The 27,906-nt window shown below is 48.3% G+C and overlaps 1 protein-coding gene and 1 non-coding gene across 5 annotated transcripts; both read right to left on the bottom strand.

The window, feature by feature from the left end:
- Positions 1–3,525: 3,525 nt before the first annotated feature.
- On the bottom strand, positions 3,526–27,845 carry CHD4 (chromodomain helicase DNA binding protein 4). Of its 4 annotated transcripts, none has more exons than XM_075612685.1 (40): positions 27,758–27,845; positions 20,833–21,034; positions 18,675–18,790; positions 18,373–18,564; positions 17,775–17,893; positions 17,273–17,517; positions 16,997–17,121; positions 16,530–16,665; positions 16,174–16,358; positions 15,737–15,973; positions 15,438–15,659; positions 14,783–14,991; positions 14,567–14,698; positions 14,244–14,340; positions 12,869–13,060; positions 12,503–12,703; positions 12,252–12,389; positions 11,892–12,013; positions 11,425–11,598; positions 11,155–11,296; positions 10,911–11,042; positions 10,705–10,822; positions 10,366–10,490; positions 10,041–10,278; positions 9,573–9,748; positions 8,921–9,101; positions 8,672–8,794; positions 8,212–8,300; positions 7,724–7,857; positions 7,464–7,608; positions 7,172–7,337; positions 6,742–6,833; positions 6,387–6,504; positions 6,216–6,263; positions 5,895–6,026; positions 5,503–5,611; positions 5,180–5,312; positions 4,826–5,021; positions 4,330–4,493; positions 3,526–4,142 (listed from the first exon to the last, which is right to left on the bottom strand). In XM_075612685.1, exons 2-40 carry the CDS (start codon positions 20,906–20,908, stop codon positions 4,128–4,130), a joined length of 5,694 nt encoding a protein of 1,897 aa, XP_075468800.1. In that variant the 5' UTR covers positions 20,909–21,034; positions 27,758–27,845; the 3' UTR covers positions 3,526–4,127. The 4 variants fall into 4 exon arrangements, with proteins under 4 accessions (XP_075468800.1, XP_075468801.1, XP_075468798.1 ...); XM_075612686.1 differs by lacking the exon at positions 27,758–27,845 and adding an exon at positions 23,764–23,920 and having other exon boundaries at positions 8,672–8,758; XM_075612683.1 differs by lacking the exon at positions 27,758–27,845 and adding an exon at positions 23,764–23,920.
- LOC142502217 (small Cajal body-specific RNA 11) lies at positions 6,902–7,033 on the bottom strand. Its single transcript, XR_012803672.1, has one exon.
- Positions 27,846–27,906: the final 61 nt, after the last annotated feature.

A 27,906-nucleotide genomic window follows, 5' to 3' on the forward strand; every position in this document is an offset into this window, starting at 1 on the left:
ATGTGTGATTGGGCAAGGTTTGCTCTGGGATTATCCCAGGTAAATCATGTAATCCCTAGCAATTTGGGTAAAACAAGTATTATGGGATGGCTGCAATGTGCAATGTGCAACTTGTGGATTGGGTGAAGGGATAATATATGCATATAAGATAAGGGTTATATGTAATGTATAAATACTGAGACTGGGACGACCCCACCTCAGATCACACTGAAACTGCTTGTTAATGTGTCATCTCCTTGTGCACTTGTAAATAAAGATTCCTTGATACTCACCGAACCTGCCTGCAGTTCTTGGTACCCCAGAAAAGGCTGCAATCACAATAGGTTGTTTTATCGTGGTCCGTTTTTAGACTGAATATATTTAAACTGGTCATTTTGTTCCTTAGTTTTGCTGCAAGATATTTATTAGCTTTATTCCCTTTCTCGTAATAAAGCTGATTCGTCCGTCTCATTGTGTTCTCTGTGTTCTCGAGCATTTTGTTTTTAATTTCCCTCCCATCTTTGTCTATTTTTTCCCTGATGATTCGTTTGTTGGTCTCTGTTCGTACTCCCTTTCTTTTTTTTGTGTAAAATGTTCCTTTCTTTTAAGGTTCTGCACCTCTATACATCTCAACTCCGATCTCAATTTATCTCTACTTATCTTATGCTCAACTTTGTGACTGTAGGGGTAGATTTGGCTGCTCTTAAATAAGGTTATGTCCACCATTACTCCTGCCGGTCAATAATAAAAATACATCATTGTTACAATTGTGACATCCTATATGTTATTCTTAAAGTATGTAAAACAGTGATGTACAGCTGTCTTTAAGATGATGGACATGCAGGGGTTACCTCTCTTGCAAAAGGATCTGTAATCACATCAGTTTGGTATTCTAGGCCTGGACACTGTGGTGGGATTAGGCCCGTTGTTGTTAAAAGGATAGGAATGACTATATTTGAACATGCCATTTTGGGCTTCCTGGCCCACCTTCAACCCCAGTAATCTCATCAACCGGGTCTAGGGCTGTGTGCCGAGACCAGGACTATTGTTCCTACCCAGACTGGCTGACATCTCTGATTGGGACAGGGGTAGAAATAGTCCTCCCCAGCCTCAACTGAGTCATTCTGGACCTGATAGCCTTTGTGAAGGCTGTGTGCTGACAAGGAGTCAGCAGAAGGGGACTGAGGCGTCCCAGTGCAGGGGTCTGTGAGCAGTGTTGGCCGGCGCTGTTTGGAGTGAAACAACGGTGGGGAATTTAAAACTGCTAGATAGCGGAGAGCAAGGCCGTGCTGCCCATACTACTGAGGACAACAGCGCAAGTTGGAAATGCGTAGCGGGCTAAGCTTCCAGAGATCCCCACATCTAGGGCTTTAGGTCATTCCTGCAATTGGGTGATTTTAGGTGTTTTATGTACTGGAAATTTGTGGAAACTTTTTCCAATAAATTCACTTTTGTTAAACTCTGCAGTTCTGTCTAGTGTCCTGATCCCTGCTGTAATGGTCTTGGTCTCCTGTTTTAAACCCTTTTCACTAATCTCTCCCTACCTATGGAATGCTCTTCCACCCAATCTTCATGAAACACCTTCACTTTCCACATTCAAAGTCCTGCTGGAAATTCTCCTCAATATTTTTACACGTTTACTACAAACTCGATATTTGACCTCCCTGACGGCACTTCTACTCCTACCCGGTCTGCAAGCCTCCAACATACCACTTCGGTTGTAAGCTCTTCAGGGCAGGGGGGGGGGGGGGGGTCTCCATTTGCCTTGTGTCATCATTTACCTATTGCACATATTGGGATTGTTTGCACTTGACCTTGTATTGTAATCGAATAAAGCACTGCGTACACAGTTGGCACTATATAAACTTATACGTACACGTGAGTCAGTGCCGTCTTTTGAAGCCCATCACTTGTTGACCTAATTTTCCCACAGGTCTGTACAAGGCATCGAGATTGTTCTTGGTTGTATTGTGACTGTACGCGGCCCCAAACTTCAACGCCTTGTCTGAGCCGAGTCAGACAATGCTGGGAGATTTGGGATGAAAATGCAGATGTCTAAAAGATCAATTCAATGAATTAGAACAAGACCATTATTTTAAGGGAACAGTAGAATTTATTTATTTTTTGGTAAAATCAAGAATTCTCCTATAAAAATAGGGCAAGTTGGCGAGTGTGCCCGACTCCCCCATTAAATTACATCACAAATATCACTCACAGATTTGTACTCATTGCAAATTCTGCATTTAAACGATTTTAATGGAACAGTATGCTGGATTATCAAATGGTGTCATTCTCCACTCAAGTGTCGCTGCCTTCCACTGAGCGAGTCTCACAAGAGGTACACGTGATACAGGTTTGTGATTAAAGGCATGGTTTTTGTTGGTCGTCATTTAGATTCCCTTTTCAGCGTTTGTAGCCTGTGCAGAATTGTATGTAGTGTAGAAAGTCGTGTCCAGCAGCTGCTGAGGTGGCATTTATGGGTGGGGGGTAAAATGTCTAAACCTCCGGGTATCAAGTCCCCAGATTCTGCACTTTAGTTTTAAAGTCTGAATATCGGTATATAAAAAGGAATCGCACACAACCGTCATCTGCTGCGACAGGAGGTGCCACAGAATGGCTATATGGTACAACAGGAGGAGTTCTAGGGAGCAACTAGGACCAAAAAAAGGAGCAGTTCTACAAGTAACAGGAGCTGTGGCGCGGGGCTACAGGAGTTACAGGAAACAAGCAATTACAGGGATGGGTTATGTGGAGCAATAGCAGCGGTTACATTGCCATAGCAAAGTTATAAGCCAATCGTTTGGAGCAACGGAAGGTGTAAGTAGGGAGCAGTTATATGGAACAGGGGCGTTTTAGGGAGACAATGGAAGGCATAATGAAAAGTAATGGTCATGTTGAGATTTCTAAAACAGAACATCTTTTGCCCTCGTTCTTTAAACTCAAACCTATTGTAATTATATCTGTGCCAACTGACATTTCTCGCTTTTGCTACTCACAGACAATGTGTTATTTGTGGTGAAATATGCTATAAACACTCAGGTTGGTGGATGAAGCACAAGTGCACCGGCCTCCTTTTATCAGTGCGTTGTATACAGGAATATTATAGGTGGGGGCGGTCCGGAAACCCCCAAGACACCAGATTAACAAATGTGAGTGTTTTGCGTTAACAGTCACAGTGGCAGGTGAAGATGGTGTGTCCTGCTGCCTGTAGGGATCACCTTGGTGTGTCCTGCTGCCTGTAGGGATCACCTTGGTGTGTCCTGCTGCCTGTAGGGATCACCTTGGTGTGTCCTGCTGCCTGTAGGGATCACCTTGGTGTGTCCTGCTGCCAGGAAGCAGTAAACAAGCTACTGTGCAACCCCCCCTCCATGTCATGTATACAGTATGCACATCCTCTCCCACCTCCACTACTGTAACCTCCCAGTTAGATTGTCTACCAGATCTCCATGCCAAGGCTTCTACCAGCACAAACCTGTGAGGCAACACATCACCATACAGGATCTCAGCAAGGTCCTGTTCAGAATATTTCACGTCAAGAAACAAAAATGTGTCAAGTATTTTGTGTTTTATTATACGACAATGCTTTCTGTATTAAAAAGGATGGAGGTAGGTGTCTGTCCTTCTGGGGTGACACCTGTCCTGACCCCCTCAGGCGGTGTGGGGGGAGAATGGGGCAAATAAAATTAAAGACAAACAAAAACAAAGTATTTCCTTCTGAATTCAGGAAGCAGTCCGCTCCTTCTGCACGCATGGCTCAGAGGTCCAAGTTTGCAGCGTCCTTGGGGTATATTTTGGGACCCAGAACCCCATGGGAGGGGTGCACCCCCGTATGAAGCAGCAGCAGCAAATACCCAGGATTCGTCTGATTCGCCCTCTGGGTGTCTGTACCCGATCACGTTAATGTTGCAGTCACACTGGTGTCACACTGGTGCCTCGCAGCCGCAACCAAGACTCCTCTCAGTTATGGGGGAGTCCCCTGCAGATAACTCCAGGGGTGGAGGGGGAGGTAAGCTGCTCCAAATCTTCTCTCAGTATGTGGCTTTCGTGGCAGGTCCTGTGCCACCAACCCCCCCAGGTGTCTGCTTTTAAAATCGGGAATGTTTGTGGTGGGGCAAGCGCTCAAACCTCATGACGAGAGGTGGGGTTTGTTATTGCTGAGCAATCTGCCAGAGATAAGGAGAGACAGCACTCAGGGCAGGGAGTACATCACATGTGGGGAAGGAGAGGGTATGTAAAATAGGCATTAAACACCTGGGATGTACAAGGGAGAGAGAGGAGTATTTACCTGCCGGATTGAGGGGGAGGGGAGAAATTTACCTGCTGGGGTGGTGCTATAAGAGGGATCTTTACCTGCTGGGGTTGGGACTCTCCCCCCCTGCTGGCTAGCCGGCTCAGAATGTTCCTCTCCGACATCTGCAGCCTCACGGCCACGGGGGGTATCCGAGCAATGGTGGCCGGGAGACGCGTGACGTCTGCTTTCATATCGCTTAGCAGCTCCTCCAACTGCTTCAGCACTGGGGGAGGGAGAGACGGGGAGAACCATGAGTGGGGGAGAGACCAACATCCCCACCAGCCCCCCAATAAAACATTCCATGTACACCTAGTGACACTGCCCCCGGTTTACCGCCACGGCTTTAATACAAGAGGGAGTAATTGTGTGGGGCAGTAAGCGGGTTAAATTTGTACGAGGCAGTAAGAGTGAGGTAAGGGGGCAATTTGTGGGATGTAGTAAGCAGCAGGGGGTAATTAGTGCAATGCAGTAGAGGGGGGGAGTAATTAGTGTGATGCAGTAACGAGATGGGGAGGGGGAGGGAGTCATTAGCGTGACACGATCAGCAGCGGTTACCTTTGTGTAGAACTGCATTAGCTGGTTTGTTTCCTGCCATAGATTCTTTGGACAGGTGCTGGTGACTCTCTGCCAAACATTCCACCTCCGCAAACCTGGTGTTCAGAGCCATGGATGGGTGGGATGGGTCTTCAGACATGTTTAAATATGCAGCACGTCTTAGCTGCTCCTCTATCACCAGAGCCTGCTCCAGAAGCTACAGAGAGAGGAGGAGAGTCACAGTCTGACAGCACCTCAGGGGAACAAAAGGCCCACTCTGCAATGGGGAGGAGGGGGGGATGCAGGAAGGGGGGGAAGGGGAAGACAGACCAGACCTAAGTCCCCCTCTGAGGGGTGGGGACAAACAGAACTGACCTTGAAGCGTCGCGCCAAGAACTTGTTCTTGATCTCCAGGAAGTTGCCCCTGTTCACCTCCCCCTTGAAGGGCTCGTTGAGGATGGCGTATCGCACGTCATTCTGAATGTCCTGCCAGCGGGCGTAACCGTGACTGAGGGACTGCTCAGGAAAACAAACCGTTTGACAGAGCAGCGACTGACTATGTCCACACTGATGGTCAGAGTTTATCACCCTAGGATCTCCTAGTTCTGGACAACGGGACCAGTATCAGAGCAGTAAGGGAACTACCACCAGCAGTAGTGTCTTTATATGTCCTCACCCCAAGCAGTGTAAAAGGATACTTTATGATCCCAGAGAGAAGCCAGTAATCATGTCTGCGGTGCCAGATCTCGTACGTCTTCTTGGTGACGGTGGCTGCTCTCTCCTCGTTCTGCCACAGGGAGTGGAGCTCTGGGAAAGGAGGGGGAGGGGCGTCAGGCGAAAAATTGCTGAGTCAGAAGCTCACACATTTAACCCCACCCTCCCCGCCCAACTCCATTCATTTTGACTGTGCCACCTGTGCTGAAGCAGGAATATCTTTAAAACCTGACCTGTTGGTTGCCCTTGAGGAATGGAGTTGGCCACTCCTGCCCCAATATGCTGAAGCCTACCCCACCCCTCTTTCTAGTCAGAACTACGCCCACCACACAGTTAATCACACCCCCTTCCTCCCCCCGTTCACATCCAACTTTACCTGTGAAGCCGCCGTCCGCAATGTTGAACATGAACCTCTGTTTGGTGGCTGTGGCCAACGGCCGTTTCATTTTCTCCTCTGGGGGCTCTTTGGGAGTCTCTCCATTTTGCAGAGCCACCTCCTTTACCTCATCTACAAGAGCGGAGCACGAGGCACAGCCATGAGATACGCCACAGACTAAAGGCAGCGTTCACATAGAGGCACAGCCATGAGATACGCCACAGACTAAAGGCAGCGTTCACATAGAGGCACAGGCACCGAATTAACACACGGAAAGGGAGAGGTGAAGCAAGTGTTTGAGGGAGAGGGAGTCAAACGCACCTTTTTTGTCATCTACATTTATCACCTCATCTGCTTTCTCTGGCTCCTCTGTAACAAGTCAAGAGATTGTATGAGAAGTGAGAACCCAGTGCACAGAGGGGTTGCCCCTCAATCCCCTCCCAAACTTATTTGCACATTGGGGCATTCCCCTGCCTCAGTAGGCCTCCTCACCTTTTATATCAGTCTCCATGGGTTCAGCTGCTGGGGGCTTCTCCTGACTCTCAGATTCCTCAGGCTTTTCCTCAGTCTGAGCGACAGGAGACCGGGGTTCTGGGGCAGGAGGGGTCACCTGGGGAAAGGACAGATACAGTGAGGTTTGGGAGACAGACGAATCAAGCAGAAGACATCAGGGAGAGACAGACACCTTCATGCTGGCCTAGTGACTAAGGGAGAGCGACAGAGCAAACAGGAGAGTACATGGAACTGCAAGAGAATAGGGGAGGAGAGGCAGCAACTGCAGGTGTGTGCAAGAGAGCAGCAGCAGGAGTGTACATGATTGAAGTGGCTCCCTTTGGTTTAGACTCACCTCATTACTCTCACTGAGGGGCTTCAGTTCCTTCACCTCCCCTTCAGTGGTGTCCTGCTTTACTGTCACCTCATCAGATTTCACGCCCTCCTCTGAGGAAACACACACAAGTTAGACATGCACCTCACCTCCCCGGTCTCACTGCTGCCTCCCCTCTTACAATGTCCTGGCAAGCCTTTAAGGGACAGCACCCGTCTGTGTGCAGCCCTCCTAAACAGACAGAGTTACTGTGCGTCCAGCCGCAGCCCCCAAATCATGCTGGGAAAAGGAGGCAGTCATGCGGAATGGACCGAGGAACAGGATTGGGAAGATGCTAATCTGGCAAGGAAAGGTTACAGAAATTCTGCACGTCCTGCTTTGGGAAGTTACTTTGGGAGTTTTTGATCTCGAGAGAAGAGAGAGAAAGGCAAGAGCAAGGGAGACTATGTACCATTGGTGGCAGGAGGAGCCGGGGTGTTGGGTTGTGTATCCCCTGGGGTAGATGGGGCGGGAGTTTTTGGAGAGGGGGAGTCGAGATGAGCCGCCTTCTTGCTCTCCTCTGCTTCTGCAAGTTCTGGCATGCTCCAGCGCCCATTCACATGCTCAAACTCCTGCACCTGTAGGGAAGGGACGAGACCATGTGAGGAGTGCTGGTCTCAAAGGGGGTCGGGAAGACAGAGGCACAGACAATGGCCAAAGAGCAAGGCCTGCCAGACGGAGAATTTAGTGCAAGTGTGCCTCACCTTCTTACGTATGAGAGACATGACCCCAATTCTGGTCAGCACATGCTGGCGAGAAAGACCTTCCCTGGGGACCCCATCTGCAAAGGTCTCTGCTCCGTCTGCCCCCGGCTCACACAGGTGACGCATGAACAGGGAGACATAGGCCCTAATGGAGAAAGGGAAGAGAGGGAAGCATGAGGAGCGACAGGCTGCAGGCCGTGTATGAGACAGAAGAAGTGGAAGATGGGAGATGGGGAAACTACCCCAGTTGCAGCACTCACTTGAACTCCTTCTCCGACTTCCCACGCAGGTCTCTGACCAGCCATTGAGTGGTGAAGGCATCCTGAGGGGGCATCCCGTAACGCATGATGGCATTCAAGAACGCCTTCCTCTGCCTGGCATTAAATCCCAGGACCTGGGGAGAGGAAGAGCACTTAGTCGGACAGAGCCAGGAGTTACAGCAGCGGACGAGATGTGTCAGTAACCCACGAGAGTATTATCACATGACCCAGTTATCAGAACTGCATTATACTACCAGTTATGGGCCACGGAAATCATGAGCAGGAGCCAAGCTCACGGGAAAACTGCACCACACACTTATCACAGTGCAAGTCCATCCCCTCCGGCCCAATGTCATTTTGACACGGTTAGGACCTCCCCCTTCATGTTGCTGTGATAGTACCGCAAGAGCATAAGGTGTGTGGGTGTCCTGTTGGGAACCCTGCCTGGTATCCCTTTGAGACACTTCGGCACCGCATTGTCCTCATACCTCAATGTTGCCCCCTACACGAGCCAGCAGAGGGGGTAAGGGCTTGTCCTTGTCATTCCTCAGTCCTTTCCTGTTTGGCCGGCGAGCTGCTATAGTGTGGAAGAACCAAAAATATGTTATCTGCGCGATATCCCGAAAACAGCACAGGAAATGCTTGGCCTGATCCTCAAAAGGAGGTGGCAACATATTTGCTCCATAGAGAAAAGGTTTTGCGAAAAGAGAAATTAAACGAGCCTAGAATCCCCACCCAAGGGACCTGCGCCTCCTTACCTCCCTCCCAGTCCTATATTCCAACCCCAACTCTCTCCTCCCTCCCACTCCCCAGCAGAAAAGGGCAGCGTCACTTCCACATTCAGGTAACTCATCAGAACAGGGGTGCTCCCTTACACAGGAACCAGCACGTCATTGGCAGAGATTAATCTTTCGGGGGGGTTGGGAGGAATTTTCCTGAGACACGTACCTTCTGACCTCTCATCGAAATCCTCGTCTCCTTCTTCAGAAGCCACTGAGTAATCAGATTGGTTATCGGACTGATCATCCTGCCAGTCTGGAGAAAGAAAAATAGGGTGAGAACGACTGGTGGCTGGGCGAGGGCCACCAGAATGGATCTGATAAGTCGGAGTTGCTGGAAGGAGGAAAATTGATAGAGGGAAAGGGGGGGTGGGGAGAAGGAAGACAGTAGAAAGAGGGTTCTAATGGGGTGCCTCACCTCTGTCCTCCTGGCTGCCATCGTTGTAGTTGACTTGCTTGCGTATTCTCTTCCCTTTGCCCAAGTTCCGTGCCAGGTCCTCTTGCTGCTGCTCATAATGATGTCGGAGAAGCTTCTCCCAGTAATCAGGATCCACACTCTCCTCCTGCTTAATGATCTCACGGACCACCTCCTCTTCCTCCTAACGCAGAGACGAGCAGAGCAAGCGATGAGAAACACGTCACCTATCCAGCCCAATTTTTTTTTACACTACCGAGTTTACCCATGCGCGAGATTACCGTCACCCTACCAAGACCATGTACATTTTCCCACCATAACACCTACTGATACCCTACACTGTACCAAGATGACCTTCACCCTACACCTGTACCAAGATGACCTACATCAACCGACCACTTCTCCCAAAGACCTAGTCACCAACATGACCATGCAAGAGTGAGATTCCATGAATTAGACAGGTGTGAAAGCCAGAGACGTCATTAACAAGAGTCCCATACAGATCCACTCCTCTCCCCCAAACAGCTAATGACGACCCTCTCTTCCCTCTCCCCCCCCCCCCACCCCATCTAGTGATACACCATCTCCCCGCCCCTGACTTTGCCAGCATGTCAACCACCTCTACTCCAACATTTATAACCCCACCACCACTCACCGCAATCTCCTCCTCGCGCACCACGTACTGTGCCACTTTGAAGGAGCTCAGATACTCGTTCATGCCCTGTTCAATCTCTGGGTCCTCTATCTCATCCTGGTTCCGGTCCAGCAGATGAGAAACGGCTTTGTCATCGTAATGGATGACGCTGCTGTCCTCCACCTCCTTGTTCTCACCTGAGAAAGCAGATATGGTGTCAGGGGGCCTACAGGGGCCATAGCAGGATCACAAAGCCCCCCCAGCATCCAGGAGCCACACACCATTGACTGCTCTTCACAGTAAAGTGTGCGCACTCCCTGCTCCAGCACAAAAAACAGCAGTACTCAGATTCTTCTCCTCCCCCCCCCACAACACACAGACTGCCGCACTCAGACCCTCCCCTCTCCCCAGGTCTAAACCCCCCCCTTCACCCCCCCAAATATGGCAGCGATCAGCTCTATTTCCCCCCCCCCCCCCCCACATGCTCACCACCCTCTGTGGCCGCGTATTTGAACAACTCTTCAGTGCCAAACTTGAGGATGTCGTCCAGCTCCTGCTTTGACATGGATCCGGTCTTGGAGCCCAGGCCCGGCCGCACTACCAAGTGAGTGAGCATCATCTTTTTCTTGGCCACCTGAGTGATTCTCTCCTCCACAGATGCTCGCGTCACAAACCGATAGATCATCACCTTCTTGTTCTGCCCGATGCGGTGAGCTCTGCTGAATGCCTAAGGGGGCGACAGGGAGTCAGAGCTGCACAGGCCGTGGGTTACAACCCACCACCCTACAGAGGCACCCTCTCTCTTTCTCCTGACCTGGATGTCGTTGTGCGGGTTCCAGTCAGAGTCGTATATGATCACAGTGTCGGCCGTTGCAAGGTTAATCCCCAGACCTCCAGCACGAGTGGAGAGCAGGAAACAGAACTGCTGAGCCCCGGGAGCTGAGAGAGGAAGCACAAAGATTGGGCTAAGAGGGGAGAGAAGACAATGCGGGGGTGGGGGGGTTGTGATTGGGCAAGAGGGAGAGGGGAAAAAAAAAACAATAATAATTTATGGGGAAGAGAGCAGAAACTGAACAGGTGAGAAACAGCAGTACAGGTGACAGACCTGCCGAGCCCGGGGCCAAAGCTCACAATTGCCAGTAAAAGCGCTTACCATTAAAGCGATCAATTGCCTCCTGACGCATGTTGCCTGTGATGCCGCCATCTATTCGTTCATATTTATAACCCTCATGCTCCATGAAATCTTCTAACAGGTCCAACATCTTCGTCATCTAGGAGAGCAAAGTCAGGGTGGTCAGACAACAGTCAAACAAGCTGGAAGAGCTCAGACCGATGCTTGGAGACAGGCAGATTGAGTACCTGAGAGAAGATGAGTACCCTGTGACCATCATCCTTCAGCTTGCGCAGCATCTTCTGCATGAGCAGCAGTTTACCAGCCCCCTTTATAAGAGCGCTACCATCATACATCCCGTTGGGCATCTTGGGGGCTTCCTGGAAGTGGCACAAGGAAAGTGTCAGGAACCGTTCAGAGCAGGGACATGGCACCTACACAAAGACGTGTATACATGCTCCCCTTACTAGGGCAGCCACCCTATGCTCTCACCATGGCTGCTACAGGGAAGAGGTAGGGATGGTTGCAACATTTCTTCAGATCCATCACCACGTTGAGCAGAGAAACCTGGTTACCGCCTCCTCGAGTGTTCAGAGCCTCAAAGTTCCTTGTGAGGATGAACTTGTAATATTTCCTGAGACAAAAAGAGAGGCCATGAGAGCAGCACCTCACAAGGTTACAAGCAGAGACGGACAGCAGCTCTTAACTGTCAGAAAGGGAGTATGTTTGAGATTATGAGGGACAGCAGCTCCTCACACTCACTTCTGCATGGGGCTCAGGTCCACACGAACAATCAACTCAGTCTTGGACGGCATGTTCTTAAAGACGTCAGCTTTCAGTCGGCGCAACATGTGAGGACCCAGCATGTCATGAAGCTTCTTTATCTGATCCTCCTTTGCAATGTCTGCAAACTCCTCCAGGAAACCCTCCAGGTTACTAGAGAAAAGAAAGATGTGCTATAAACAAACGGTCACAGGATAACAAAAACCCAGGAGAGGTAACAGGGGGGGGGGGGGGGGGGGTAAGAGATATATCTAATCTAGTGTAAGACTGATCAGCATCTACATATTTAAAAAAGTACCCACAACATGTATTCAGCACACCCAATACACCACCATCAGGACACTCTCAAAGTTACATGAACCAAGTCTCATGGGAGAGGAGGTACATACACAAAAAAAATAAAGTTCTCTTCCCCAGAGCCACCCACAAACACGTGTGCTACGTACTTAAAACGTTCAGGGGTCAGGAAGTTGAGCAAGTGGAACAATTCCTCCAGGTTGTTCTGCAGAGGGGTCCCGGTGAGAAGCAGTTTGTGTTGGAGAGAGTATCCATTCAGAACCCGGAAAAACTGACCAAGAGAAGAGCCAGAGAGCACAGTGAGGTGGGGGAGCCACACGCTCCCATCATGGAGACACGGTCACAACTTTAACACACAAGACCAACACTAAGCATGCAGCGTAATTTGCGTGTCCCTTAATATAGTCAGACTACAATGGAAAAACCTACAGAGCTGTTCCGCTCTTCAAATGTGTATTTGATATGATCCCCACAGCTAAAAGCCTGTGCTCCCTGCAGCTCCCCACTACCTTGGACTGGTTATTCTTCAGACGATGAGCTTCATCCACTACAAGACAGGCCCAGTCGATGGAGCCCAGTACAGCCATGTCAATGGTTATCAGCTCGTAGGAAGTCAGCAGCACGTGGAACTTTACAGACGCCTCTTTCTGTTGGAGATAAGAGTAAGGGATGGTTTAAGGAGGTGTCGGCAGTTACACATCCTGCCCTATATCCCTCTCTTTAAACAAAGATTCGGCGCTCCTTCCGCGCTTTAATGCACCTTCATGCGCGATGCTTTCTTGCCCCCCCGGATCGCGTTGTCCTCGAAGGAGAACTCGTGCTCTCTGATAACAGCACGGCTGTCCTTGTCTCCCACGTATGTCACTACGTACATGTCAGGGGCCCACATCTCAAACTCGCGCTCCCAGTTAATGATGGTGGAGAGCGGCGCGCTGACTAGGAACGGACCCTTCGAGTGACCCTGGAAAGGAACATCACAATTAGGCTCTGGCGGGCACAGGACCTGCAGGGTTCATACTCCGCACAAGCTCTGCGCAGAATGAAGCTCACACACAGGAATGGCCGACTCAGGGGACGTGGAAGAAGGGGTTCTGCATTAGGGAGGAGCACCCCCATGTGAAATCACCTCCTTATATAGAGAGTACAGGAACACTGCTGTCTGCACAGTCTTGCCCAGCCCCATCTCGTCTGCCAGGATAGTGTCTGTGCCCTGTGCCCAGGAGAAGCGCAGCCAGTTCAGACCCTCCAGTTGGTAAGGGTGCAGAGTGCCCCCTGTGACATCCAGATACTCCTGCTGACGATCGTACTTCACCGTGGGCTGAGGAAGTAGAGGTGACATGAGTACAACCCAATTAGACCAAGCTCTTCGGGACAGGGAATACCCTAACAGCACTACAGATTCCTCCAACTTTGTAAATATAGTGGGAGTTGGACTGAGGGAGGTTACAGGGTCTTCTGGGGGATTTTGTGTTTGCGGACGTTACCATCATTACCCAGTGACCACAACACTGCTTGTTGTATGAAGCACATATAGAACACCCACAAGCTCATGTTGAACCCCCAAAATAACCACAACATATAAGCGTATGTGTCACAGAGGAGTGCTACCGAGTATGGCAATATACATTTAAAACCAGAGACGAACATGAGACACAGACAGAGCTCAATGCACATCCAGCAAAACTTTATACACGGTACAGTGTAAATATACATGTATTGATATCAAGTAAAATGGTCTTTTAGTTTAACATTTTGGCCAAATTGTTGTAAGCCCCTGAGCCACTGCACGGCAGACCATATCTCAAGGGTCCCTACACTAATATATTCAACATGAGCTTGTGGGTGTTCTATATATATATAACAATTCTTATTCAGCTGGTCTTAGCTGATAGGAGGGTGGCAACCTCCTACCCAATTTAAGCTCACTCCCTCCCACTTTTAAATGGTTAAAAGCTCACTCCATAGCATCTCCCACTCTCAGGGGAACTTGCCTGCTTGCAGTTTGATTGTGACAACTCTAATACAGAGTGCTTTTCCTGGTAATATACAGGTTAACAAAAGCTTCAGACGTAGAACTTTGCAACTAATTTTGACAGATTTATTATAAATCATTCTTCCTGGCAATGCACAGGTTATTAAGAATTTATATTAATGTTAGGGACCCTTGAGGTGTGGTCTGCCGTGCAGTGGCTCAGGGGCTTACAACAATTTGGCCAAAATGTTAAACTAAAAGACCATTTTACTTAATAGATATCAATACATGTATATTTAGGCACTGTACCGTGTATAAAGTTTTGCTGGATGTGCATTGAGCTCTGTCTGTGTTTCATGTTCGTCTTTGGTTTTAATTCTTGTATGAAGGACAGGTTCATATCACCGCTCAGCATCAATACACAGCACCCAACAGGTCAGCACCCCCCTAGTGACAGCAACACAGCTTGTATAAAAGGATCCTGCAACATGGTCACATATCTCCCCCCTAAACACCTTCATTTACTCACATCCACGATCGGGGTGTCTGGAGGACGTTCCAGCTTCCGCAGCTTCATTTTTTTAATCTTCTTCCCAGGACGCCCCTCATCCCCACACATCATCTCCCTGCAGGTTGGGAGCATGCATCAGAAAAAAGTGGAAAAGCAACTGGCATGGTTCGGGAAGGGGGGCAGGGGTGTAGCACCCACACAGGGCAGGGGGTGAGAGTAGCAACTTGAACAGGGCACATCTTACAGTTAGCGTTTGCCCATGCCGGTACCAGAACTGTATCCCGACCCATGTATACCAGCAGGTCCATCCAGTGCAGGTTTGACGCTCTGCTCCAACCCACCTGTGGTTCCAGTAGCCTTGTCTAAACATGTCATAGTCTTGCACGTCAGCGTCCTCCAGCTCCCAAGATGCCTGATCATATGCCAAGTCTCTCCACTTGATCAAGTAATGGACATAGCCCTTCTTGTCCACACTGGGAAGGGATGAGAGAGCAGTCAGCCAGAAGTCTTAACCTTCATTAACCTAACCCTCACTACATGACTCCCTCACCCTGTACCTGTGGTTCAGGATACGGTGGATCATCATCCACTCCGGTTTGATGCCATAACGATAGAATTTCTCCTCCATCTCCAGGTATTTGGGGTCTTTGTTCTTCCTCCTGCGGCACTTTTCCTCTTCGTCAACCCCATAATCACCTGTCGGGGGCTCATCCATGTCATTCTTCCGCTGGTAGTTACGAAACATGACCTGGCAGTGCAGCTCCAGCTGTGAAAGAGGACAGTGGTTACACAGTGACAGGTAGGCACATCATTCCTTAACCCTTCAGAGCAGGAGGGTCAGACAACAGTTGGAGCACTAAAGGGGTTACAGGATATGAAATACACATGAAAATCATGAGGGCAGAGTGTCAGCTCGAAAGCTACATGTAAGGCAGGTGCCCGCAGGCACATATAGGAGGGTGCCAGCTCAGGCACATATAGGAGGGTGCCAGCTCAGGCACATATAGGAGGGTGCCAGCTCAGGCACAGCATTATATTCACTCTGTTATTGTGCCAATAAAAAACATGACTGCACAGGGGCTCCAGATGCTGCACGTTGTATGAAAGTGGTCAGTACCAGCACCTGTTCACACACAGTATATAGAACAGGTCCCTCAGCCTCACCTGGACCTGTCACCAAGAACAGATAGGATAAACCCACCACCCTCTCACCTGGAGCTCTGTCACCCAGGAGCAGTGCAGGTATGACATTCCCTGCCACTTGACAAAGAACTCTCGCTCTGCGCGGCCCTCCAGCTGTTTTGGTGGAGGGACCCCTGGTTCTGCAGCAGGAGGAGGAGGAGGAGGAGGAGGGCGGGCCACAGTAGTCAAGGGAGGCGGCACTCCCCACTTCCAGATCAGGATCTTCTGGATTTTACCCTTCAGAGAAGGGCACTGAAAACACAGGGCAGAGGTCAGAATACATGCACAGAAGGCACCAGACATACAGAGCTGTGAGGGCAGATACTCACTGTGCATCGAGGGCACAGCCACTCTCCGTTAGGGATTTCAGGCAGCGGGGGGTTGAGGCAGTGGATGTGGTAGGAGGAGGGGCAGGTATCACAGCACAGCAGCTCTCCCCCATCTTTACACACACGACAGAACTCCATGTGATGATCCTCCTCCTCTGGATCCCCTCCAGCATCCTCCAAGTCCTCATCAACATCGGAGTTATCCTCCTTTGCCTCCCACTGCACCCCCTCTTTCTCCTGTCAGGCATTAGGGGGGGGGGGGAGAAAGAATAATAGTCAGCCACAGACATCCACTATACCCCCTCTTCATGTCAGAGATAAGAGGGACGAGAAGCCAGACAAAAACCATGACCTCTTTCTCCAGTCAGACACAGTGGAGAGACCCTCCTTCCCTTACATAGACCACTCCCAGCAACATCCCCTTCCCGCTCACTCACACAGTGCGGGCAGCTCCATTTGCCTTCAGGGGCTTTATCCATGTCGGGGTCCAGACACACCATGTGATAGGCGCGGGGGCATGTGTCACACAGGATGATCTCTCCTCCTTGCTGGCAAACCTCGCAGTAATCCTGGTGATCTGTCTCATATCCGTCAACTGCCCCCACTGCTGCCTCCTCATCCCCTTGGGATGGGAGAGAAGAGTTAGGGATGCAAGCAGGAGAGCGCCTATAAAAACAGGGGGCTTCTAGAGCGCTCTCCTCATTACGCACACAGTTCCCTTCTCCGATTCCACACACCCCTGCCATTACGTGCGTGCAGCCCTCCCAATCATTAGACACAGACAGCCCCTCACCTTTCTTCTTCTTCTTGCCAGGTTTCAGCTTCTTGCGGCTGCGGCTACTCTTGCTTGTGGACCCGTCAGACACTGAGAAGCTGTTCATGCTGCCCTCATCATAGTCGGACTCCACATCCAGATCCTCCTCCTCACTCTAACAGGAGAGAGAAAAGAGTGTGAAGGGAAGGGACACCAATAGGACCCTCCGGCACTAATCCAGCTCATTCGACAGGTTAGGAAGACATCCCACAGCACATGCGCCTCACTGACAGGATGGAAGAGGAACCTTAAAAATAGTTCCACCACTTTCCCCTCACACCCAAAACCAACATTTTCTCTGTACATCTTCAATGCTGGGCCCCAGGATTTTGTGGACATCCCACACAAATTTGCCTCTCACAAACAGCAACAGGATCTTTAACCCATGAATGTCTCTAGATTCTGTCTGAGAACAAGCCCCATCTTATCTCTGACTTCCCGCTCACCGATGAACGCTTCCGTTTGGAACCAAAGCCCCCCAGCTTGATTTTTAGAGGGGCCACTTTCTTAGCTTTAGTTTTCTTGGCCTCCGGGGGTCGGACAATCTTTGGTTTCTTCCTGGCATTGGGTCCTAAAAGAAAAACCTAATTTTAATCTTCTCCTCTGAACGGACACAACTCCCCCAGCTCCCCCCCTAAGACAAGATGGGAAACAGCTCTGCCTCCCCGAATTCTCATGCTCTAGAGACCACATTCCCCCCCCCCCCCCCCACCCACACCTACCTTTCCCTTCCTTGGTCTTGGCTTTGCGCAGAGGAACATCAGGGGCCGGGGGGAGGGGAGCGGACACCTCCGTGCTGGTTACCATACTCTCCACAACGGCTACGGCAGCGGCGGCAGCAGCAGCCACGGAGGCCCCAGAGCTGCCCTTGAAGGGGTTGTTGGTGCTGAACTCTCTCCACTTGGCTCCAAGAACCATCATCATCTTGGACACTGCGATCTTTGGGTTCTTGGCTGCAATGAGAGGTCTGAAAAGGAAGAGACAGCATGAGAACACAGGGAGGAGTCTCATTGGGAGAACAAGAAGCCATCAAGATGGAGGCCAGGAGGAAAATAAAGGAGCTCAGAGTAAAAGGCTTGCGTGGGTAAGACAGGCGCACAATGTAGATTAGGATAGAGGGAGCACAAGAAGCGTGTTATTAAAAAAAAAAATGTGGGGGGGGTGGGAAAGAGGGAAGAGAGTGAGAAAAGCCATCTGTCACTGCAGAGAGCGCATAGAACACACCTGACAAACTGGCTAAAGGCCTTGTAGTTGGTTAGCGTTCGATAATCCTCCTCTGTGAACATATGATCAATGTCCTCCATACCCCAGTCCTCCAGGAGCTGTCCTGAAGACTTGGGCTCCTAAGAAGAAAAAGACTGGTATTAAGATAAAGGGGAGAGGTAGCATTCCAGGAACACAGGGGTCATTCATCCCCCCCCCTCCCCCAACAGGAGGATCCAGGCCATTTCCACCACCACAGCAGGATGAAGACTTAAAAAAAGAGGCTTCACCAAGCCACCGCCTCTCCCGAAAAGAATACCCTACACCAGCGAATCCCAACAGGGGTTACGGGAGCGCCTAGGGGTTGACAAGGCATCGCCATGGGGTTTGCCCCCTAAAAATATGTAATGGTGGATCTCAGGCAGTTTGTTGGGTTCTTGAGCCTGTGTGGGTAATACACGCATGTAATAAGCCCCCCCGTCCCCCAAGAGCTCAGGACACCGCTTCCTGGGATCAGTCAGTTTTGTTAGCAATAATCTGAGGCGTCAGCAACAGGAAGAATTGGGGGTTCACAACGTATAAAAAAGGTTGGGAACCGCCGCCTTACTCATTCACTGACCTTTGAGTCATCATCATCGTCATCCTCCTCCTCCTCACGCTTCACTTTACTCTTCTTCTCTTTTTTCTGACCCAGCTTCTTTTTCTTCTTCTTGCCAGGGGTGTAATCACTGCCCTCGCTGTCAGATCGAGCAGGAGCCCTCTCCTCCTCCACCCCAAAATCATTACCTTCCCCTGAGCTGTCATCGACATCCTGGTGAAAGCGAGAGGGTGATTAACGTGAGCAGAGAAGATACCCGCAGACATAAGCCAACCTCGCACCCCCGTCCCTCATCTTTTCCTTGCCCTCCCCCACTCCCTCACCTCCTTTTTCTGTCTTTTTCCTTTGGGGGTCTTTGAATCTCGCGGCTTTTTTGGTTTCTTCTTTTTCTTCACTTTGGGAGTTTCCACTTCAGAGAGATCCTCGTCTAGGTCATCATCTGGGGAGAGGAGGGAGCGGATCAGACACTGGACCGCAGAAACGAGTGGCTCTTACAGAGGCACCCACACAAACACAAAGGGGCAGAGCAGACAAATGGCAGCAGTGAGTACAGGACTATAAAGAGTCACCTTTAAGACACTTGGGTGGAAGCACTGAGCACAGCGCTTCATAACAAGACATCAGGGCCACCCCATGAGAGACATGTGCCAATTGTGCAGATACAGGACAATACAGATCAGTGTTATAAAAGGCTCAGAAAGAAATACATCCACCCTGCTCCCTACCATAAAACTGTGAGGTCCCAAATCCTTCTGCCATTTGCCTGTCACAAGTTACTTCCTGGGATGAACCAGGGATAAAAATGGCACAGACCCACCCTGCTCCCCCTGTGCAGGAACACAGGGAGAGTTTAATAGGGCCCAAGCTCCCCTCAGACTGAACGTTTTAGGGTGAAATAATATTTAGGATCCCCAGCTCCTGTCAGGCCTCTGCACAGGTCTGGGGTGAGGAGAACAAAAGGCCGGGAAAGGCAGAAACAGCAGCCCACATGTGGGGGAGGGGAGGCATGAGCTGCAGGAACACCGGCTTCAACTCTGCTCTCCACAAGCGAGGAAGGGGGAGGGGTAGCACACAGAGGGTGGTCAGAAAGGGGGGACAGGCATATGGAGAGACATAGGGAGGTAGGAAAGGGGGGGGGGCGCGCTAGGGGCCGAGACACAGAAAGGACAGTTACACCAGGAGATGTTGGGAGGTGACAGAGAAACAGGGAGGGAGGAGAAAACACAGGAAGAGATGCATTAACAGACACACAGACAGGGGAAAGAAAGCGGCAGAGACGGGCCTGGATCCCAGGCTTCAATACTGCCCACCCTGGGGGAGAATAGGAGGCGGTCACAGTGGCTGCAAACCTTGCACTCCCTGGGAGAGAGGGAGGAGAAAACAGCGCAGGAGCACAGTGAGGGAGACATGCACGAGAAGGGCGGGGGGAGCAAGAAGGAAGCTGCCTCCCCCATCTACGCATGGTGGAAATCAGACAGCCCCTATCCTGCCCACGCAGCTCTGGGAGGGAGGGGAGCTTTTTGTTTCTTTTAGGGCAGGAGAGTTAATGGCTCCTATTACTCTTCTACTTTGACAAGATGGAAGCACCCCACAGCACCAAAAACCATCCACACATCTGAACCCAGAATAGCAGTGTATAGACCGCAATGATAGAACCAGCCCCCCATCTTCTGTACCCGCAACCTCACAAGATGCAATATATACCCCACAACCTGCCCTAGTGCCTACCAGACAGAAGCAAGGAGACCTGGGATTCAGTCTCACAAACTCAGTATACGAATGTATCATCCACTAGGAATGTATAAGCAAAGGCCCATGTATTAGAGAATTTGCACCCCTTTATAACAGGATCAAGAAGGGGCAGCACAGGAGCAAGGCAGTTTAAGGGTATCCATGGGAGGTGGAGCAGAAGACAAATGCAGACCCCATAAAAATCCCAAGATGGAGCAGCTCAATCCAGAACGAGATGCAAATATTCAACCTCATATTACACCCAACAGTGACAGGATCTCTTCCAATCACGAGATTAGGTTTTAAATATGGGGGGAGGGGGGTTGAGAAATATGACACACTGGACTAAAGGATGCATCAATGTAAAAATTGCAGGATTAAAGATTCTCTAAGGGATTCAAGGACCGGCTGTGACATGAGCGAGACGGAGGCCTGCAACTCTGTTTTCAACCTTACCCCCTGAGGATACCCACAACACCCGACAGTTTTCAGTAGTGAACACAGGTAAACGTCACTTATCAATAGTACTTGTGTTACACAGAACCAAATTTGTACAAGTGTTCACACTGGTTCCCCACAGAGTGAGGTCAAGGATATAGCCGCCACTCTGAATGGGGTCAGACACTGCCGATTGTGCACCTATTGTAAAACCTCACACAAAATAACATATCACAGGGTGATGTCACCACCCAAGCCGGGTGCAGTCCAGACCCCCTGACTGACTCCCACCAGACACTATCACTGCCTTACCTTGCTGCAGGCTGTTTATCATCACTTCAATCTCTCCATCACTGCCCGGGGAGGCGGGTCCCAGCCCTGACGCCATGTACAGGAACCAAAATCACACGGTAGCAAGAGTAAAGGCGGTCGGTGCAGGGTTCTCACGTCAGGGAAAGAGGGCCTCAGGAGCACAGAGGAAATCAGGAGTCACTGTCCGGCATTGGAGAGGAGGCTGCAATGAAGACAACTACTACTGAGCATGGAAAGAGACATTCTCACAAGCCCAGAGCTCATCACCCTGCCGGGCACAGAGCTCACCATCACCAAGCTGCAGCATGGGATTGGGTCGAACATTAAAACAGAATACTAGAACCCCTTTTATGACTCTACGCTCAGCACTTACCCCTGCTCAAACCGGTCTCCCTTCTGCCCTTGTTAAAATTAGGCCGTGCTTCTAGTCCTGGCTACGGTGACGCAACATTGTGACGTCATCCGTCGCAGCAGCGTTGTTTGCCAAGTGTAGGAGGCAATAGACGGCGACCGGGGGGGGCGCGTAGTTGTGAACGGTTCACCCTCATTGTCTGAACCGCTCACGTGCCCGTCCGACGTCACATAAAAATCAATTTTCATTGACTTCCAGCGATCGCAACCAAGCCATCGTGCCCACTATAGGCGCATGCAATGGCTTCAGTAAACTTATTTTGACGCGCCGACAGGACTATAAGCGCGGCCTAAAACTCACATCAAAGTCGCAGGCCCTTCTCCATCTGTCGAGTATCAAAAACACTGCAAATGGCCTGGTCAAACCTCCCCAAAAATGCACATGCTGCATGTGCCCTGAACGGACACCTCAAGCACACCTCTACCGCACATTGCAAGACTCCCAGCACAGGGACTCCTCTGTTTACATTTATGTATATTGAAAGGCAATGGGTACAGCAGTATAAAAAAAAAAGTGAAAATGCTGACACTGAAGGAGGTGGTGCCAGGAAATCACTTGTGTTGAACACCCCCACCCCCACTTCTAATCTGGGCTGTATATGGGAGCACCCTGCAGTCACAGCTCCTGCATCTGCCATAAGAGATGCATGTGACAGAGGCTCAAGTCTAAGAACAGACCTCAGTCTGTGACGTCAGGAAGCCTCAGATACTCAGACCTGTGCGGGGTGCAGTATGTGAGTGTGTGCCGACAGGTCAACACTTCTCAGGAAGGTCTCGGTGTGAGCCAGCAATCTTAATAAGAACAGTAAAATCTCCATCGAACCCCGGGGGATGTGTGCAGCCCCAGAAAGGGTTACAGAAAGGGTTAAAAGGACTTACAATCTTATACTGACATACAAGACAATCAGACTCCATAGGTCACAGTCCAGAATACTCTCCCACACTTATGGGTAATATAGAATATTACACACCAACCTCGTGTGTGTACATCCCCCAGCTCATGAAAAAAAAAAAACACAAACAGAAAAAAAAGGTACAGCCCTCATCTACCCACTGCTGGGTGAAGGCCCTCCTAATTATCTTGCAGGTAATGCAGTTTGCAAGTCTCTCCTCTGCATGTTGCTCCAACAAGTTTTCTGATTTCATCCTCCCATCTTAATTTTGATCGTCATCTTGGCCTTTTGATATCACTTGCAAACCAGTCGAGTACCATCTGTGTCCAACAATGGTCAGTCCTTCTTGTGAGATATATAGATATCACACTTCAATTTTATTTCTTCACCCTTGTGATGTCACAGACATGTTTGCTTGCAAAGTCATTCTTCTTCCTGTCTCTTCAGGTATTACCCAGCATACATCTCTCCATACTTCATGTTGTCTGAAGATTGAATCATCTTCGCATTTAGGGCCCATGTTTCACATCCATGTGAGCACAGGCAGAATATATTGGGCACATTCTTCCATCTCCTATTGATTTCATTCAAATAAGGTTCCCCTCACTAATACTTCCTGGCCAATTTAGACAGTTTGACTTCTAGTTCTATTCCATTTAGATCTTAATAGAGTTGACAATTATTGCACATCACTCTGGTGTGTGTGTGTGTGTGTGTGTGTGTGTGTGTGTGTGTGTGTGTGTGTGTGTGTGTGTGTGTATACACATTCACTGTACAACCCCTCATGCTCACCTCCCCGGCAGTGTACACACCCCCAGATCACATCTGAGTGTATATAAAATCAATGGTAGAGGCTATTTATTTGCCGAGCCATGTAAATAAAGGCACTTATTTAACCAGCAGCAGAATAAATAAGGTTAAACAAGACTTATTCAGCATAACCCATACCCTAATCAGGTGTACATACATACATACATACAGCACTCCCAACGTTAATGTCCCAAGGACAATTCCGTGTATGATCAAAATGTATAATTGTCATTTAAATTTTTTTTTACAACCTCCCAAAAGACCCACCATAAATATGTATAACTTTTTGCATGTAACCAATACATTTACACTTTATTTACATATTTGTGTCGTGTGCTAGTTATGGCAGATCTTTAGGGAGGTTGATTATATATATATATATATATATACATATATAAAAAACACACACCCATCTATATATAATATACACACCTTTAGTCAGTATATACACCACTAGTCAGTATATACACCACCTGCTCACGCTCCCTCAGTGTACACGTACGTACACACACCTCCCCAGCGTGATTTACACACACACACACACACACACACACACACACACACACACACACACACACACACACACACACACACACACACACACACACACACACACACACACACACACACACACACACACACACACCTCCCCCCCCCCCCGATATATTATATACATACACTCAGTGTATCATTTCCTGTCGGTACCGCCTCCTCGCCGTGTGTATTATATATACATACAGTATCTCCCCTCCTACCAATGCATACCTCCCCCGACTCACGCTGTTCTCACGGTATATACACGCACACAATATCTCACCTCCGGCTCACGCTCCCTCCTCGCAGTATACAGCTCGTCGCTCCTGTATACCGGCGGCGATGGCGGAGGCTCCTCCCCTTCCCTAAACCCGCCCAGTTACCATAACAACCCGCGCGTTACCCGGGAGAAGCGCGGTCCCGACATCCCATAATATGCCAAAGCGCGCCTCCCCGGCATCCCATAATAACAAGAGGGAGCCGGCATCCCATAATAACCAGCGGCATCCCATAATAACAGTCCCACCACTCGGGGACACAAAGACATCCCATAATAGCCACAGAGCCTCGGACATCCCATAATACCGGCCCTGTGACAGTGTTACTCTCATGCTTTGTTACTCGGGCACATCAGTACTCACACTTTATAATATCAGGTGTTCCTAGAGTGCCTGAGTACTCACACTTTATAATATCAGGTATTACTAGAGTACCTGAGTACTCACACTTTATAATACTGTATCAGGTGACCTATAATAGAGCCCCTGTGGAACTCAACTCATAATCCCCAGCACCCCATAGTACTGCCCCCTGTAATACATAGGTACTTTATACCCATACTAGAGACACTTCTTGTGTCACTCATACCCAGATCCTATAACACCTGAGCATTCTTCACGTCCACAAATTCTCTCAGGACCAGCATTGCATAACATTTGGGTACTAAATCCAACTGGACCTGGGTATCACACCTTACGTGACAGGGGTCTTGCGTCCCACGTGACCTGCGTATACCTTGCCGCATCACCTGTGAACCAATCCCACATGACCTGGGCATCAAACGTGACTGGATAACCGAAGCCCATGTGAACTGGGTGCCAATCCCACATGAGCTGGGCATCACATCCCACGTGGCCTAGGAACCAACACCACGGTACCTGGGTATATCTCGCATGCCACGTTTGGGACTATAATCCAAATTTTATTTAGCGCAGCCTCAGAACCGGTGTCACTCAGGCACATATACATGTGTGCACACATGTATACAAGTACACCGACTGATGGACAACAGCAGCTAGAACACACATATACATACATACACATACATATACATACGCTACACATACACTCACTACACACATGCGCACCTACTAAACATACATTCACACACTCACTCATTACACGATTATACGCAGCATACATTCATACACACACTCACTCATTACACGATTATACACTGCATACATTCATACACACACTCATTACACGATTATACACTGCATACATTCATACACACTCACGCATTACACGATTATACACTGCATTCATACACAATCTCACTCATTACACATTATACACTATACACTTCATACCATCGTACACACACTCACTCATTACACGATTATACACTGCATACACACACTCACTCATTACACGATTATACACTTCATACACACACACACACTCATTACACAATCATACATTCATACACACACTCATTACACGATTATACACTGCATACATTCATACACACTCACTCATTACACGATTATACACTGCATACATTCATACACACACTCATTACACGATTATACACTGCATACATTCATACACACTCACGCATTACACGATTATACACTGCATTCATACACACACCCACTCATTACACATTATACACTATACACTTCATACCATCGTACACACACTCACTCATTACACGATTATACACTGCATACACACACTCACTCATTACACGATTATACACTTCATACACACACACACACACACTCATTACACAATCATACATTCATACACACTCACTCATTACACGATTATACACTGCATACATTCATACACACTCACTCATTACACGATTATACACTGCATACATTCATACACACTCACGCATTACACGATTATACACTGCATTCATACACACACTCACGCATTACACATTATACACTATACACTTCATACCATCATACACACACTCACTCATTACACGATTATACACTGCATACACACTCTCACTCATTACACGATTATACACTTCATACACACACACACTCATTACACAATCATACATTCATACACACTCACTCATTACACGATTATACACTGCATACACTCACACACTCACTCATTACACAATCATACATTCATACACACTCACTCATTACACGATTATACACTTCATACACACACACACTCATTACACAATCATACATTCATACACACACTCATTACACGATTATACACTGCATACATTCATACACACTCACTCATTACACGATTATACACTGCATACATTCATACACACACTCATTACACGATTATACACTGCATACATTCATACACACTCACGCATTACACGATTATACACTGCATTCATACACACACCCACTCATTACACATTATACACTATACACTTCATACCATCGTACACACACTCACTCATTACACGATTATACACTGCATACACACTCACTCATTACACGATTATACACTTCATACACACACACACACACACTCATTACACAATCATACATTCATACACACTCACTCATTACACGATTATACACTGCATACATTCATACACACTCACTCATTACACGATTATACACTGCATACATTCATACACACTCACGCATTACATGATTATACACTGCATTCATACACACACTCACGCATTACACATTATACACTATACACTTCATACCATCATACACACACTCACTCATTACACGATTATACACTGCATACACACTCTCACTCATTACACGATTATACACTTCATACACACACACACTCATTACACAATCATACATTCATACACACTCACTCATTACACGATTATACACTGCATACACTCACACACTCACTCATTACATGATTATACACTGCATACATTCATACACACACTCATTACACGATTATACACTGCATTCATTCATACACACTCACTCATTACACGATTATACACTGCATACATTCATACACACACTCATTACACGATTATACACTGCATACATTCATACACACTCACGCATTACACGATTATACACTGCATTCATACACACTCACACATTACACGATTATACACTGCATTCATACACACTCACGCATTACACATTATACACTATACACTTCATACAATCATACACACACTCACTCATTACACGATTATACACTGCATACATTCATACACACTCACTCATTACATGATTATACACTGCATACATTCATTCACACACTCACTCGTTACACGATTATACACTGCATACATTCATACACACACTCATTACATGATTATACACTGCATACATTCATACACACACTCATTACACGATTATACACTGCATACATTCATACACACTCACTCATTACATGATTATACACTGCATACATTCATTCACACACTCACTCGTTACACGATTATACACTGCATACATTCATACACACACACACACTCATTACATGATTATACACTGCATACATTCATACACACACTCACTCATTACATGATTATACACTGCATACATTCATTCACACACTCACTCGTTACACGATTATACACTGCATACATTCATTCACACACTCACTCGTTACACGATTATACACTGCATACATTCATACACACACTCATTACACGATTATACACTGCTCATATACACTCACACATTACACGATTATACACTGCATTCATTCATACACACACACATTACATGATTATACACTGCATACATTCATACACACACATTACACGATTATACACTGCATACATTCATACACTCACTCATTACACGATTATACACTGCATTCACACACACCCACGCATTACATGATTATACACTGCATTCATACACACACTCAAGCATTACTCATCACACATGCACACTAAAACCTTAGACACATATACACGCTCACTGATCACAGTTACACACTTATTCATTAGACACATACACTTAATATACACATAATCACTGATTAAATACATATGCATTATACACATATAACTCCCTGCCTGACCCACTGCACACAGATCCCATAATACTCACTGTCACTGCGTGACTGACATCCCATAATATCCAGGCACAGAGCACGCGCCCCTCCTTCCTCCCCCGCCACATGCAGCTATCCCATAATACTCTGCACCACATGGCAGGGCCCACAGACATCCCATAATACTCACACACAGACATCCCAT

The sequence above is a fragment of the Ascaphus truei genome, chromosome 8, assembly GCF_040206685.1.
Source record: "Ascaphus truei isolate aAscTru1 chromosome 8, aAscTru1.hap1, whole genome shotgun sequence".
NCBI lineage: Eukaryota > Metazoa > Chordata > Amphibia > Anura > Ascaphidae > Ascaphus > Ascaphus truei.

Excerpts from the sequence above, each read along its gene's own strand:
- CHD4 (XM_075612685.1), bottom strand. The coding sequence starts at position 20,908 with ATGGCGTCAGGGCTGGGACCCGCCTCCCCGGGCAGTGATGGAGAGATT. Across the intron at positions 14,341-14,566 it reads CAAGGCTACTGGAACCACAG|GGAGATGATGTGTGGGGATG; the intron begins GTGGGTTGGAGC and ends CCCAACCTGCAG. Across the intron at positions 7,858-8,211 it reads GTGTAGGGGGCAACATTGAG|GTCCTGGGATTTAATGCCAG; the intron begins GTATGAGGACAA and ends TCCTCTCCCCAG.